This window comes from Pleurodeles waltl, chromosome 4_1, assembly GCF_031143425.1.
Source record: "Pleurodeles waltl isolate 20211129_DDA chromosome 4_1, aPleWal1.hap1.20221129, whole genome shotgun sequence".
Taxonomy (NCBI): domain Eukaryota; kingdom Metazoa; phylum Chordata; class Amphibia; order Caudata; family Salamandridae; genus Pleurodeles; species Pleurodeles waltl.
Genome location: NC_090442.1, coordinates 189,337,296 through 189,353,332, shown reverse-complemented (window position 1 = coordinate 189,353,332; position 16,037 = coordinate 189,337,296). Strand labels below are relative to the sequence as shown.

Genomic DNA, 16,037 nt, shown 5'->3' with positions numbered 1-16,037 from the left:
TTTGGTAGTGCAGGCTTCATGCGCCTCATGCTCTGGGATCTTTTCCAGGGATTCCCGCGGACAGGGAGTCCAAGAGAATGGACCAATCTGCTAAGAAGGCGTTCTCTTCATGTAGCATGGCCCTCAAGTCAACGAATGCTACCTGTATCCTGGGAAGGTACATTTATGATCTCTTGGACGAGGCCAAGACACACACTACATTGCCTCAGGAGATGCTTAACCTTTTGGCGGACGCTCAGGCGGCGGCGACCCAGGTTATCCAATCTGGGCTTGACACATCGGACTCTGTGGCCAGGGCTATGGGCACGTCCATAGCGACAAGACTGGCTGGCTACAGTCTTCAGGATTCTATCCCGATGTTTAGACAACCCTACTCGACCTGCCCTTTGATGGGGATAAACTATTTGGAGCAAAAGCTGACTCTGCCTTGGAGCGGTTCAAGGAAAGTAGGGCCAAGGAAAGATCCTTGGGCTTGCAAGCATCCACCTCCGCTTCCTTGAGATTGTTTAGGAGGTTTAGGGGGTTTGGGCGTGACTCTTCCTTTCGAGGGAGATTCCAGGCAGCAGGGCAGAAACCTTCGACAGCTCACCCTTATAGATCATTCAGGGGCAGGGGTAGAGTTCGTACTAGAGGGGCCACCCAGCAGCACTCTGCCTCTTCCTCTGGCGGGGTGCAGCAGGGAAAACAGCCTTAGTCCTCCATCACTCCCTTTGCATGCATCTCCTGTAGGGGGGAGACTGTCAATTTCTTCACATGTGGGAGTCAATAACATCGGACTCCTGGGTCACCGATATGTGGGAAAAGGTTATACTCTTCCCTTTCAGGAGTTTCCCCCTCCCATCCCTCCCCACCCATCCTTCTGTTTGGAAGACCATCTTCTTTTACTACAGCCGGAAGTGCTAATCCTTTTGTCGAAAGGTGCAGTAGAGTTGGTTCCAGAGCAGGAGAGGGGTCAGGGCTATTATTCAAGCTATTTCCTTATCCCCAAAAAGGATTGTCAGTTGATGCCAACCCTGGACCTGAGGATTTTGAATTGGTTCCTCAAGCAGGAGAAGTTCAAAATGCTGACCCTAGCACAGGTTCTTTTGGCGTTGAATGCAGGAGATTGGATGGTGTGTGTCGACTTGCAGATTGGTTGATCAAAGCCAAGTCTCCGGAGCTCCTGCGGCATCACCTGCAGACGACAACTCAGTTGTTGTTCGATCTGGGCTTTTCGGTGAACGTGCCCAAATCTCACCTGGAGCCCTCTCAGCGCCTGCTGTTCATAGGGGGAGTTCTGGACAACACTGAATCAAGCCTTTTCTCCACCGCAGCAGATTCAGGACATTCAGGCGTTGATTCCAATGTTCCAGAATGGAGCAGTCGTTCCAGTCCTCAAGGTCCTTCGTCTGCTCAGTCTGTTCGCTTCTTGCATTCTGCTGGTCACTCATGCACGCTGGCACATGAGGGCTCTTCAGTGGTGCATCCGCAGGCAGTGGTTTCAACACTAAGGAGATCGAGGAATCGATAAAGATCTCCAGAGATGCTGCAGTGGATCTTCAATGGTGGGCTGCGGACGGCAACCTTTCCCAAGGAAAGCCGTGCTTGCTGCCACCTCCGGTGGCCACAGTGATAACGGATGCCTCCACTCTAGGGTGGGGTGCTCATCTGGGGGACCTGGAGGTCAAAAGGTCATTGGTCTCCAGTGGAACAGAGGTTTCACATCAATCTGTTGGAATTGCGGGTGATCCATCTGGCTCGCAAGGCCTTCCTCCCTTCCCTTTGCGGTCTGTCGGTTCAAGTCCTAACAGACAACATTACCGCGATGTGGTATATTAACAAGCAGGGAGGAGTGGGGTCGTATCTTCTCTGCAGAGAAGCTCTACGGCTCTGGTCCTGGGTTCAGGACCATTGGATTTGCTTGGTAGCAAACCATTTGGCCGGAGTTCTGAACGTGCGTGCGTGCGGGCGGGCGGTCTCAGTTGGCGCATCTCGACCGATCACGAGTGGCGTCTTCATCCAGACCTGGTCCTTTACATCTTCCAGGTGTGGAGGTATCCACAGATAGACCTGTTTGCCACTCAGGAGAACGTGCACTGCCTGTCGTTCTGCAGCCTCCAGTATCCTGTGCAAGGAGCTTTGGGGGACACGTTTCAGATGTCCTGGAAGGGTCAGCTGCTTTACGCGTTTCCCCCCATACCCTTGATTCCTCAGGTCCTGAGGAAGATCTACCAAGACCGGGCCCAAGTCATCTTAATAGCTCCGGATTGGCCAAGAAGGGTGTGGTATTCAGACCTCCTCCAACTCTCTGTGCCCTCCGCTCAGTCTCCCTTACAGGGCAGACCTCCTCTTGCAGTCGCAGGGGCAGGTTCTACACCCCCACCTCCAGAGCCTGCACCTACATGCTTGGAGATTGAACGGGGCAATCTGAGTACTTTTTCTCTCCCACCTGAGTTGGTGGAAGTTATATTATCGGGCAGGTGACAATCCACTAAATTTGTGATTTGGTGTGGCGAGAATCAAATTGATCCCTTGCGTGCCCATTTATCGGACATCCTGTCGTTTGCGTTATCCTTTGGCACAGAGGGGTTGTGCAGTTGCCACTGTTAAGGGTTATTTATCCGCGCTGTCGGCCTTTCTGTGCCTTCCAGATCAACCCTCCTTGTTTAAGTCCCCAATTGTTTTGAGGTTCATTAAGGGTCTCACTAACAAGTTTCCGCCCACTCCATTCGTTATGCCACAGTGGGATCTGAACTTAGTGTTGACCTTTCTTATGGGTTCACCGTTAGAACCGATGCATTCTTGTCGCTTGAGGCTTTTGGTTTTAAAAACAGTTTTTCTAGTTGCCATTACATCTGCTAGAAGAGTGAGTGAGCTCCAGGCTCTTAGTGTGGAACCCCCATATACTTCCTTTTACAGGGACAAAGTGGTGTTAAGGACCAAGGCGGCTTTCTTACCGAAGGTTGTTACACCCTTTCATTTAGGACAGTCCATCACTCTTTCTTCCTTCTATCCTCCACCTCATCCATCAAAGGAGGAAGAGAGACTTCACCGAATTGACCCAAGAAGAGCTTTGAGCTTCTTCGTCAACAGGACGAGGGAGTTCAGACAGGACAATCAGCTCTTCTTCGGTTGGTGGGGAAGAAGAGAGGAAAAGCTGTCCACAAGAGAACGCTTTCCAGGTGGGTCATTCTTTGCATCAAATTGTGTTATTCTTTAGCAAAGAAGGAACCTCCTGTGGGGCTACGAGCCCATTCCACTAGGGCTAAGGCGGCTTCATCGGCCTTAGCTAGAGGTGTTCCTGTGGTTGACATCTGCAAGGCGGCAACTTGGGCATCCCTCCACACTTTTGCCAAGCATTATCGTTTGGACTCTGAAGTTAGGAGGGATGGCCATTTTCACGCTCAGTGCTGCAGGATTTCTTGGTTTGACCATTCAGGCACCCACCACCGAGTGCGGTACTGCTTTGGGACTCTATTCCTTAGGTGAGGAATCCACAGGTAGTTGTATCCATCAGAAGAACAAGTTACTTACCTTCGGTAACGCCTTTTCTGGTGGGTGCACTAGCTGCCTGACGACCTCGGACGGCGTTGACCATCGGATTCATCCGACACCGGATCCATTGGTGCCGTAGGCTTCTTTAGAGTAGATGAAAGCTGCAGCGAACCAGCACTTCCCTAAGGAAGGAAAGGCATGAAGGGCGTCTGTCTGTATGAAGCCGAACACCCATGTCATAGGCCAATGGACCCAAAGATCCCGAATGACCACCTCCCGGAGCCATGGTGGCAAAGATGTTGAACATCGCATTAAGAAATCCGGCAAGGTCTGTGCCTGGCGCTAGGAATGCCAGGTATCCTTGCGGAGCCGGTGCTTGAGACGAAGCCGGCGTCGGCTCGGGCATCTCCGTATGCGCCGGAGAGACCGCCGGCTCCTGGTGAGGATAGACTTTGAAGATCGACAGTGGCGACGTCGGAGAAGTAGGAGTCGTCCGAGGCGGAGATGTCACAGTCGGGCTAACTTCCCAAGTCGTTCGACGCCAAGCCAACGGCGACCCCGAGCAGGAACGGTCCTTACTTGACCGGTGCCGTGAATCATGCCAGCGTCGGGAGTCCCGATGTCGCCTATGAGATTTTGATGACTTGGAAGAAGACTCACGATGATGATGTCTCTCCTTCTTAGACCTTGCCAAGAACATTTTGGCTTCCCGCTCCTTGAGAGCCTTCGGATTCATGCTCCGACATGTACCGCACGCTTCGACCTCATGGTCAGAGCTCAGACACCACAAACAATTCTCATGTGGGTCTGTGACCGACATTCGACCTCCGCACTCCCTACAGGGTTTAAAACCTGACTTCCTTGGCTGAGACATTGTTATACACGAAGTGAAACAGTAGCTCCCTGGTAACCTCGAAGAAAAAAACATTACTCGAAGGCATGGAAAAAAAGGAACTGGCGACGATTCTTTTGGTGAGGAACCCACAGGCAGTTGTATACATCAGAAAGTTACAGAATACTTGATCTACATGCCAGTATTACTCTAGGAAACTGAATAGGCCAGAATCACATTCCCTTGTTTTTATATCCCAGTGGGACCCATAACTAGACAAAAACTATGCCTATAACTGGAAATTCAATTTGGGATAAATCAGGTGTATCATGGTTATGATTGATAATTTGTGTTTAAATACCCACTTCAGTCTTACTAAACCTAGTTGTTAACATTCCCTTTGAAGAACACGGGTAATGACAATGGCAGTAGTGAGTACTGGAATTCAGGTCCTATGTATGTTCACACTGGCGCACCAGGAGCAGGGTGCAATTCCTCCACTGTTAATGTGCCAAAAGCCAGTTTTATGATTACACTAAGAACACATTTGCACTCATTATTTAGGGTGCTCCTTCTCAGGCTGCTAATATGGGCTCAAACAATAAAGTAAGTTCCTTCTATCTGCCCAACACACAAAGTAATAAAATGCTTTGAAATTACTCCTTTGCATTTTACAAATTTAAATCTGAGTTCTATTTTAACGGTCAGCCTTATAAAATGGCTGAATGTGTGTCTATCGAACAAGTTACTCACCTTTGGTACCGCCTAAGCTGGTAGAAGTTCTCTAGCCACAGATTACTTATTTTAGAATTATCCCCAGGTGTCAGACTGGATTCAGAAATGTTTTGTGAGCAATATCCATGTATGTCATTAGGTGGCGCCGTTTAGCTCGGTCGCATGTCATTTGTACCAGAAGTGAAGTGCGCAGTACCTACACAGGAGCAACCCCAGAGCTCTGACATCCGTTTCTTTTCATGAATTTCCACACCAGGAGATGGGGAGGATAAGTAGGTCATTAAGGAATCTGCAGCTAGATGGAGTCTCTACCAGATAAGGCGTTGACAAAATTACATAATTTGTTCATCTGATAGAGACTTCTAGCCGCAGATACCTTACCTTATAAAACATACTTTTAGCCTGATATTGATGCTGACTTGAAAGACTGTGCTGGGATCCTCACAACCAGGCCCATGCATTATTGTTCTTTACCTAAAACCCAATTCGTACACCTCTGGCACCAGGTTCAGTCCCTTGTAAGTGGTACAGAGGGCCCTGTGGCCAGGAAGGATCCCTAAAGGCTGCAGCATGGGTTGTGCCACTGTAAGGGACCCCTCACCAAACACATGTACACTGCCATTGCAATTTGTGTGTTGGTGGGGAGAAAAAGGCAAAGTCGACATGGCATCCCTCTCAGGGTGCCATGTCCACAAAACACTGCCTGTGGCATAGTAAGTCCTCCCTCTAGCAGGCCTTACAGCCCTAAGGCAGGGTGCACTATATCAGAGGGGAGGGCATAACTGCGTGAGCAATATGCCCCTACAGCGTCTAAGTCCATTCTAAGACATTGTAAGTGCGTTGTGGCCATATTAAGTACATGGGCTGGGAGTTTGTCATTACAAACTCCACAACTCCTTGATGGCTTCACTGAAGACTGGAACAGCCACTAGCAGACAACTTTGACCCCATGGGGTTAGGGCCTTTGTGCTCTATGAAGCCAGAAAAAAGCCTTCTCTGGGTGGAGGTGCTTCACACCTCCCCCCTGGAGAAACTAACACTTGGTGTAGTGATATTTGTGTTTTGACCACTGACCGTGTCGCACCACTTGGCTTAGCTGTCCACCGTCACATGGGTGGTCACCAGTTACAGACTCCATTTTGTATTCTGCTTGGTCTTAGCTTCACCACCACCTTAAAGGTGCAAGTCGCTTTCCGTTCAAAACGTGTTATGCTACGTGTTTTCTATTCTGCGTGTTCTTTTCTCACCGAAGGGCTAGGACATAACGTGGAGGAGTCAGCAAGATAAGGATGTACTAGAATTATGTTTATAGTACAGCAGGGAAAGGTTTAGTTTTGGGAAAGACACCTTGGGATTTTGGCCAAGTTCAGACGTGTTTCTTTCAAAGATTACCTAAAATAGCCAGCATTTTTTAATACTTCTTAAAGAGCGGGAGGGGGTTTTCCAGAATGCTCCTTCCTCGTCTGTTTAAGGTATATAAGAGACCCAGGTCGCCAGTGGGAGAGTCCGAGACCTTATTCAGGATTTAGAGGTCGAATGCCTGATATTTCCTGTGAGGGTTGAGTTCTTTCTCGTTGCAGTCAAACCAGGGTCAAGGACTTGCTGGCAGGAGAAAGATGAAGCACCAGACAGGCCCTATGGTGATGCATTGTTATTAATTATTTGCTTTGCATTGTGTATGAATATATATACATATATCAATATAGGTGTTTGTATCTTTGCATGTATATATTTGCTGTGTATAAATTGAAGATTCTTTGTACATGGTCTTACTTTATTGTTGCACATTTTAAAAGTACACTTTCGGTTGTACAGGCCTTCCATCACGAGCCTTGCAAAAAGATAATAAATGTCTTCTTCAGATTAAGAGGTGCATTCCAGAGAATCTTTTCAACTCCTCTCAGTGTGTGTATTTTGGCTCTGTCAGCAGTAAAGCAAAACACTTGGTGGTGAGCCTCAAGGCTCAGGCCTCCAATTACAGTGCTAGTACAGCTAGTGGAGATGCCCGCCCCCAAGAACATAGCCCCACTTTTAGTGGCAAGCCAGGTGGGAAAATTGGGTTAATCAGGGAGGAGTGACGACTCCAGCCAGGACCACCCCTAAGGTGTCCAGAGCTGAATTGTTACTCTTCCTGCAGAATACTCCACCTTGGTTCGGAGGACAGGGACCAATAAGGTTAGGAATGTGCCCCCTTCTCCCAAATGAAGTGGGCACAGGAAGGGTCTAGTATTTAGGGGCACCCCTGAACATAGCTCACCAGATTCATGGTGACCTCAAAAAGAAGAAAGGACTGCTAAGCCGAACCCCAAGCAGGGAAGACTCCAGACACCAACTGACTTGGCCCCAGCCTTACCGGCCTGTCTGCAGCTTTAAGGACTCTGCTACCAAAGGGCGATATAGCCTGCAGGACCAGCAACCTCACCGAGCCCCCAAAGGACTGTCGGACCACCAGAGGACCAAGAACTGCAGATGACAACAGCCCTTGGGAGCCCAACGCCGTGTTTGCACCCTGCACCCGGCCGCCCCTGTGCCGCTGAGGGGGTGTGTTTGGTGCTGATCTGTGACCCTTCCCGCCAACACTCCTCCTTCCTGTACTCACCTAAACCCTCCAGGTCTGCCCTCCAAAGTCACAGGTACTTACCTGCTAGCAGAACTGTTACCACGTGCCCCCCGGTCTCCATAGGGTCCCATTTTAAACCTAACTTCAACCTGAGCTCTGCACCCGGCCGGCCGGTGTTGCTGGTGGTGTAAGTTTGGGGTCGTAGTGAACTACGACCAGTGGACATTCTAACTCCCGGAGACTAGAACTGTAAGTCGAGCACTTACCTCAGAAGTGCCCATCCCAACGGACCTGACTGTCTAGGCAGTTGTTACTGGGGAGCTTGTGCAAAGAACGCATTTTGCTGCCTGGCAGATGTCCAGGATAGGGACTCCATGTGCCAACGCTGTGGTTGTAGCCGTAGCCCATGTGGAACGAGCACGCAAACCCTCAGGGGGTTGCTTCCTGGCCAGTGTGTGGCACTTTTTAATGCAGAGCACAATCCATCTGGAGATGGTTAGTTTCTGCACAGCTTTTCCCTTTTGGCTCTAAGAACAGAAGCCCATAAGGGAACAGGACTGGGCCCCAAGCAGAATGTCTGTGAGGGCTTCATTAAATGGAGGAAGTTGTTCTGAAGGGGTGACTCCTGGCTGAAGCACCTGTCAAGACATTACTCTTGACAGCCACTGAGCGGCAGCTGGAGGTCTAGGACCTCCGCCGCCTCCTCACCACATCAAAGCTAGCACCCTTCTCTGTAGCCATAGTAGGAGAAGAGACCAAGCCAGTACCTGGAAAGGTGTCCAGTACACTGTCATCCACCAATTCTTCAAACCAGTCCATGTCTGGGTGTAGCTGCTGGTATTCCTTGGGGTACAGTGTCCCCTGTCAATCTTTCCCAAGCCTTAGCCCATCGAAATATGGCTCAAGCTCTTGCTTGGAAGGAATGGCTCCAATAGGAGCTGGAGTCGGGCAACAACCATCCTGCTCAGTGTCAGAGTCTGGGATAAGAATGGGGTGGCACTGCCGGAAGCATTGATTTCAGGTAAAGGTGGTATGACAGGCCCTTGTCCGGATCCTTGCATGGATCCAAGGGCCCCAACTGGTGCTGAAGGAGGACCTGTTGGTGAGGAACCAGTGAGGGCCCCTCCCAAACCTACGGGGCCAGAAGCTGTGCCAGCGGGGATGGGCTATCCAAATATCAGGTGCATGGCCTCATAAAATTTGCAGAGTTCGGCGGGGGTCACTCTGGCTCCCAGAAACTCAGAGGTGCAGAGCAGGCACAGGCCTAACCGCAGAGCTAATCCTTTAATGACGATGCTCCCTCATCTAATTGGATGACTGAAGGATGGGGAAAAGTCAAAGAAGTCTGAGTTCTTAATGTTTTTCTTTTTGTGGGACTATGACAAAGATCGATAGCTCTGCAATCGGATCCTGGGACCTTCCTCTCGACCAAGTTTGAGACTGTTGCGCCATCGGGTCCAGTCGACTGGTCTTTGCATCATCTTCCTGCTCAAGGCACCAGAGGCCGATATCTGTTAGTGACAGGTGCCGCAAGATTTGAAACCAGCCTTCCTAGTGGTCATCCCTGGCACATCAGGACAGAAGCTTTAATAAAAAGTTGGAAAGAGTCAGTCAAAAAAGGACTTGCAGGAGCTTTTTATTGATCTGCGCGGACTGGGATGGAAAGAAAATACTAACATCAGCACACTGGGGTGGCGCATGTCACTTCCAGCACAGACTAGCCCAACAACGTCACCTACTGGCGCACACTGGTACTGCTCATTAAATATTTTCCAATATAGTCTGATGTCTGGGGATAACTCTAAGGTAAGAAATCTACAGCCAGATGTCTCTATCAGATTTGAACAACACCTTGATTAGGAAAGAAATGAAAAATCAATAGGTTCTTCAAGGCAAAGTAAAAGTGGATTCTGAAGTGCAAATGTGTCAAAGTCGGACACTACAATAACATGGACTTTATTCAACTAAACGGGTCTCAGCTTGTCTACATATTTACTAGTCCTGTAAGCAACATGACTGACCTGTGGCCTCTCGCAGGTCTTGGAAGAACTTCTGGTTGAAGATGAAGGCCACACCACTGATTTCTTCCACTTTTGCTTCAGCTGTTGTGTTCCGGTTGATGAAATTTGCAGTGATGGCGATTGCCAGCTTGCCACGGAACTCTTTCCGACGAAAACCTATTTACCCAGTGGACAGAAACATTAGACAAAAAGTTATAAAATATACATTACAAGTCTGGGTTAGGGATTACTGGAAATCATCCTCGCAGATTATTGTGAGCACATACCACCATGGATATCACCCATTATTAAATACTTAAAATGTATAACTAAGCTAGGTGTGTATTTTGATACACAGATTTTCTAGCCAAGGGTATTTAAAAAGACCAAACACACAAAAAGTGCACTTTGTCTAATCACTGGCAATCACTTGGAGTAGTATTCCAACCCGTCGTTCTTTTGCCCACCATACCACCTCAGTTTGGACCCAGCCATATACAAATCAGTCTGGACCCAGATCCATTAGGAACAATCCAGCCTGAACTACCAAGGTGGATCTTCCCTGCACCCAAACACAAGCAAATCAAGACTGGGTTCAATCTGATTGGGGCTTTGCAGTTGGATGAAGCTAGGTTCAAGACTAATAACCATCTATAGAGTACAGAAAATACATATAACCCCCTTTTCAGTTTCAATGCCCTTGACAGTAAAGTATGGTTCTTACTGACATTAACAAAAGGTACAATTAGTTTTGAAATACTGTAACCTTGAAGTATAATTTAAACCCAAAACAATGACTTACAAAATAAAAAAGGGATACATGATGGGAGCAATACTAATGGTTAAGAGGGCTGACCCCAAGCCCTTCTCTTTATATATATGTAATTTTACTCATGAGCTCTTTTTGAATATATAAAAATGAGAAAAAAACTTGAAGCTGTCTTAGGTCAAACTTAAAAAGTACCTAGGTGTTTTTACTTTTAGGGAGGTAAGCCCTATAATTCAGCACTAGCAGTCAAAAAAGCACTGTAGTTTGCAAACTTTGACCCCTTGTATGTCTTTATAAAAATCTTCTTCAGGACTAATTTATTGCAGTCCTTTTTAAGCGCACATAGAATTTAGTCCACTAAGAAGTATTTAGAATTCAAATCAATTGTTTCACATTAACTGGAGGGAGTGCTAGAGTAATGCAAACAAATATTTCTAAAGCTAAATAGGACAATGCTTTCCATAGGAAATCGGTACAAACCTTTTCTAAAACCCTTGAGAGCTGTGTATTTACCTTCCAGTGTATTCCGCCTTCCATCAGCACCAATGATGACATCAAACTCATACTCTGACACCGTATGGGTTTTCGGATGGACCTCTGCTCGCCATCCTATTCCTAGAGTGAGAGAAAACAATTAGTAGAAAGGAGGCTAGGCCACTATGCCAGATATTAATTTTCTCCTTTGCAACTTCCTAGCATAAGTCTCAGTTTCACGGTCACTGGCAGCCTCAACTGATACAGGCTCTACTAATGCAAGGCTGCATCTCAAAGGGGGGTGACAAGGCAGCTATAGGTGGGGCTGAGGGGAAACTGCATTTGCATTTAGCGGCAGAAAAGAACGAGCAAAAATGTAGCTGACCAGAACCCTACATGGAATGACAGTCTAGGTTTTGTAGTAGCATACTTTTGTATATACAATCAACCAGCAACCCAAACCAGAACCACTTAAGTTGAATCTCTATTACGCAACACCTGTAGAGGCATGTGCGTAATCTGCAACTGCATAACCTACAGTCATTGTTTACCCTCTGCAGTTTTCCTCACTTTTACTGTAGAGCTGGACAACTAGAATATTCAGTACAGCTGCAGCTCAGAGACCTTCTTAGATAAAAAAATATTGTGACCAATATCATAGGCGATCATAGGTGGGCGCCATCTTGATAGTATATATACTGAACCGTGCAGCATACATACACTCAATCAGCGTTTGTTAAAGCGCAGCTACTCACCCGTGAGGGTGACTGTAATGAAGAAATGGTCTCATCAGTGGGACAGACTGCCAATATAGTGACTAGCCAAAATATTAATTAAGGTCTGCTTCACATGTACAACTCCTACTGTTCCTGAACGTATCATATTATGAATTTACAATGAAATAGCTACAAAGGCATGCATAAGGAAGTTCACCATCTTTACGTAATAGTTCACTTGGGTTATAAATAATACAAGTATGACCGAAGAGATGGAGAGAAAGAAAAATAGGTTGGCAAATCAAAGGTATGTGTGCTTACTGCAAAAGAAAATATGGGAAAAACATGGCATAACTGAGAAGAGTGGTCAGGAGTAATGGAGTTTAAGGGTTCAAGGCTTTGGTCACCAGTGGAGTAGCAAGCATAATTGTTGCTATTGCTGAAGGCAAGTGGGTTCAGTATATAGGTAGACTATTTAGTAGAGGTTCTATGTAGGCATCAACACAGCCTCACGCACAAAGTATTATATCAGAATTGAAATTTTCAACTTGTCATGCTTCTGCCCCTGGTTCATAATACACCTCTATCTTTGCCAGCATAGCCATCCGAGCAGCAGCACATATGTTTTTAAAAAAACTGAATATTCTCAATAGCTTGTGGTTCACAGAATGAGGCTCAGGTTGAATATATTTATTATACTGACCAATCCTTTGTCTAAACACAATTTAGAGTGTTACTTAAAAGGGAAGGTCAACATCAAATATGGTAGCAACAATAAAAAAACTTACTTCGGTTTTCCTGGTCCTCAGGGGGCTCAATCAGCCCCTGAAACTCCACACCAACATGGATCTCGATACCCAATATTAATGCAACTTTCAGAAGTATCAATTGTAGTTGGCGGATACCTGGAGAGAAGAAAGGGAAGCAAAAAAAAGGGAGCTCTCATCCGTAGTTCAAAACAAAATGCACAAACATTAGAAAACAACCTTGTTACACACTAGAAGCTGCCCATATATGCAAATATTAGGGGAACCCAAATTTAAATAACAGCGCAGCTGAAGTGGATGAAGACTGTAGGAGGCAGTCGAGTACCACTATTCCCGAATGTACCACTAGAAAATGGTCACAAATCCTATTCAGACGGAGCCGAACCGACAGGGATTATATACTTAAAAGAAAATGTACACCTTAAAGGAAATCTCCTTGATGCTCGTCAGTAACAAATTAGCAAGAAGCAGCATTTGTAAATATTTGCTATGTGCTGTGATGAAGGTCTAAGAGCATAAGAATCGCCCCAATCATCCCACATATACAGCGGCAGCTCCCCCACTATGGCGGAGGAGAGTCGCCGCACCTCCAGGGAGCTCTGGCCAACCCCAATGCTGCTTTCATGCTGCCAGAAGCATGAGAGCAGCGTTAAGATTGGCCACAGGGCAGGCTGGTAGCCTGTGCCTGCAAGTGGAGCCAGAAAAGCAGCACAGCGGACAGTCAGGTAAGTTTTTTATTTAATGTTTTCCTATGTTTTGTCATCCCCTCGGCCAAGTGCTGTGCCGCCCCTCTACCGTACTGCGACGGCCCACATGAGCTACATCAGTAATAGCTGCTCAACTAGCTGAGCATACTAATCATCTGAGATACAGACTTCTGTTTTGACCTCACACTAGCAGCAACATCAATACAGTCCTCTGTGTCTGCACACTTGAAATGCCTATGCTAATTACATCTCTCCCACCCCATTTTAGTTCTACCCAAATCAACCACCAGTACAATCCAGCTGCAAAATAATATGGACGACTCTGCTAAACATACAGCAAAAAACTGCATCAGGGAATTATTCCAACATCATGTTCTACCTAGAAACTTTATTGTTGAATGAAGGAGAGGGGCTATGTCTAAATCAATCTCAGACATATGTGCTCCATGTTGGGGCCTATCTAGAAGCCCCTATGTAATTCAATTTTCCATAATGACCATGCATCCACTTCTCATCCCCTTATCAATACTAGGGTTACCTGTTTATCATTACTTTAAAAAAAAAAAAAAATTGAATCATTGGGTAATTGTAATTTAAAAAAAAATATACTGAATATTACCGTCTGGTAATCATGGACTGAATTCTGCTCTATTTTTGCCCGATCATTCTTTCACCCCTTCCGGCCAAAGACAATACACTCTTCGCCAATCCTTAGCGCCTGCTCGATCTGTAGACACTTCTTTCGCCTCTTCCTCACCATCACTAAATGCTGCATACTGTTTATTTGCACCCCCCATTCCGTACCCAAGCTTGCAGGGCTCACAGTCTCAGGCGACATGTGGATCTCAGTTTCCTTTCATTAAGTTCTTTGATCCCATTACTTTGAGGAAAATCTATTGCCATTATCCGTATCTAGGCAGCAATTATTTCCCTCAATGATTACATCACACATTTTTATGCACTTGTCATATTGGTAATTTTACCAACACGTTTCAAGAGTCCTTGGCATGGAGCAGGGGATATCTTACAGTTCCCTCTCTGCCGGCGATTGGGCCTTATGGACCCAGTGTCTCCCTAGCTCTTTCTGGGGTCCCACTCACAAAGCATGTAAAAGTGACGCTCTCTGTTTTAAACAAATGTAAGGGCAAAGCACTACTTTTTTCCAACAGCATATAAAATGAATATTCTCTGAATTACCTGTAAACCAGTTCCTAAATACTGGATGGGCAGAGATTAGGAACTGTAGAAAAGTCATGAGACTACAAGACGAACAACAAACAGAAACTGTTGCCCAGAAATTGAATAAGAGTTTAACAAGTTATTTCAAGAAATACTTCCAGATTGAACGGTAGTATTAAGCAGATCTTGAGAAGTGACAAATTATGGTAGAAGAGTACTATGGTGTGCACAGAACAGTATTTGGGGCAGTCACTCAATGCTTGGATATAAATAGATGTATTGTGCTATGCACCAGAGCACCAGTATTCTTGGTCCAGCAAAATGTAAATACCAATAAGTAAATAAAGAATATTAATTCTGCACAACATAATAGAAAAGGAGTTCAGGCATGCAACATGCACCAATGTTCTATAGCTCACACCGAATAAGGACGCTTGACGTCCACTTATGAAAACAAGAGGTCCACCACCTTACTTCTTGACCTCCCTGCAGTCTACAATAGAGTAGAAAAGAACAGACTAAAAGAATGAGCTAGAATTTCCAGACCAGCTCTAGACTAGATTTGTTTTCTTCTTCACAACCACTATTTATAAATTAAAATAAGGTCAGGCAATTATCTTCCTACTTCTAATTCTAAGAGTATCACAGGTTTCACTATTACCCTATCACCTCTTCAGCATTTAGGTTAGCCCCATTGCCAAACGCCAAGGGGAGCATACAGTAAACTTACAAATGCATGGTGACAATACTTAAATGTATTTAAACTGGAAATAGGACTAAAAACAAAGTCAAGATATCCTTGTGTCTGGACCACATATTCTATTGGATGAAAGAAAGCTTCCTTTGCATGAATGTAAGCAACAGGAGGATTAGGATGTTGGTCTGAACAGAAATACGGGGCTACGCTATCTTTTGTCTCTCAAACTACTCTCCAACATTGATTTTAAATTAAATACCTTGAAAGTCTTTTTTTATGCGCAGGTTTCCATCGACCCTCAAGTTAGCATGGTAGTCACAGAAATCAGTTAGCATGATCCCCTTCTTTAAAGAGCACTACCATCACTCAAACCAGGCCGCTGAAAGCAGCGGCAAAGGGTTCTGGCAAGGCTAGACTGCAGTAATATAGAACTTACAAAAAATAAAATTTCGGCTCCATAACAGGCAGTCAGACTATCAATACCTGAAGGGGCATGGCTAGAGAAGGCATGCCTTGAAAGCACTACAATGGCTCTCAGAAGATGGGGGTAACAAATATAAAATGGTCTACACCACCCACAAGCTCTGCTAAGACAGGTCAAAGATACTCAGAGAGAGACACCCCTTAACATGCCCAATATAAACCTGCACTCCCCATCTACGCATCTCATTTGCCCAAGAGCTTTCCATCTGATCAAACACAGAGGCAGACCCCCGATAAATTCAGGGCCCTAACTTGCATAATGCTTTAAACCAAAAGACTGTGGCAGAACACAACTAAATGAGTTTTAGAACAGGCCTGAAAGTAAGATGCCTTTAAGTAAATCTCTTACATATCAAAACTTCAACCATGAATGCTGGACTGTGCACTTGGGACTCTAGCTGAAATAAATATAGACTACTGCGTCTATAAGCTCTTTTAAATAAGTGAGCATCGACAAGTAGCTCTCAACAAACCTCACTACATAAATTGTTTCTTACCTAGATATTTTGAGTCATTTTGGTTATGCAACGGGTAAATCAAGTAATCTGTGTGCATTTTATAGACACGCATGTTTAATCAACATTGGTAGAAACAGCTACAAATAATTCATAATAGACTGGCAAGTGGCTAAACTCAAACTTCAT

General features: G+C 45.8%; 1 protein-coding gene across 21 annotated transcripts in view; it reads right to left on the bottom strand.

Annotated features, from left to right (window-relative positions):
* Positions 1-16,037, bottom strand: part of MICAL3 (microtubule associated monooxygenase, calponin and LIM domain containing 3) — a 1,349,174-nt gene that overhangs the window by 987,511 nt on the left and 345,626 nt on the right. For all 21 annotated transcript variants that reach the window (XM_069228050.1, XM_069228034.1, XM_069228049.1 and 18 more), the window contains 3 exons: positions 12,349-12,465; positions 10,884-10,985; positions 9,623-9,778 (listed from right to left, as the gene is read on the bottom strand). In XM_069228050.1, the coding sequence (XP_069084151.1) occupies positions 9,623-9,778; positions 10,884-10,985; positions 12,349-12,465 (375 nt within the window). The remainder of the gene's footprint in view (positions 1-9,622; positions 9,779-10,883; positions 10,986-12,348; positions 12,466-16,037) is intronic.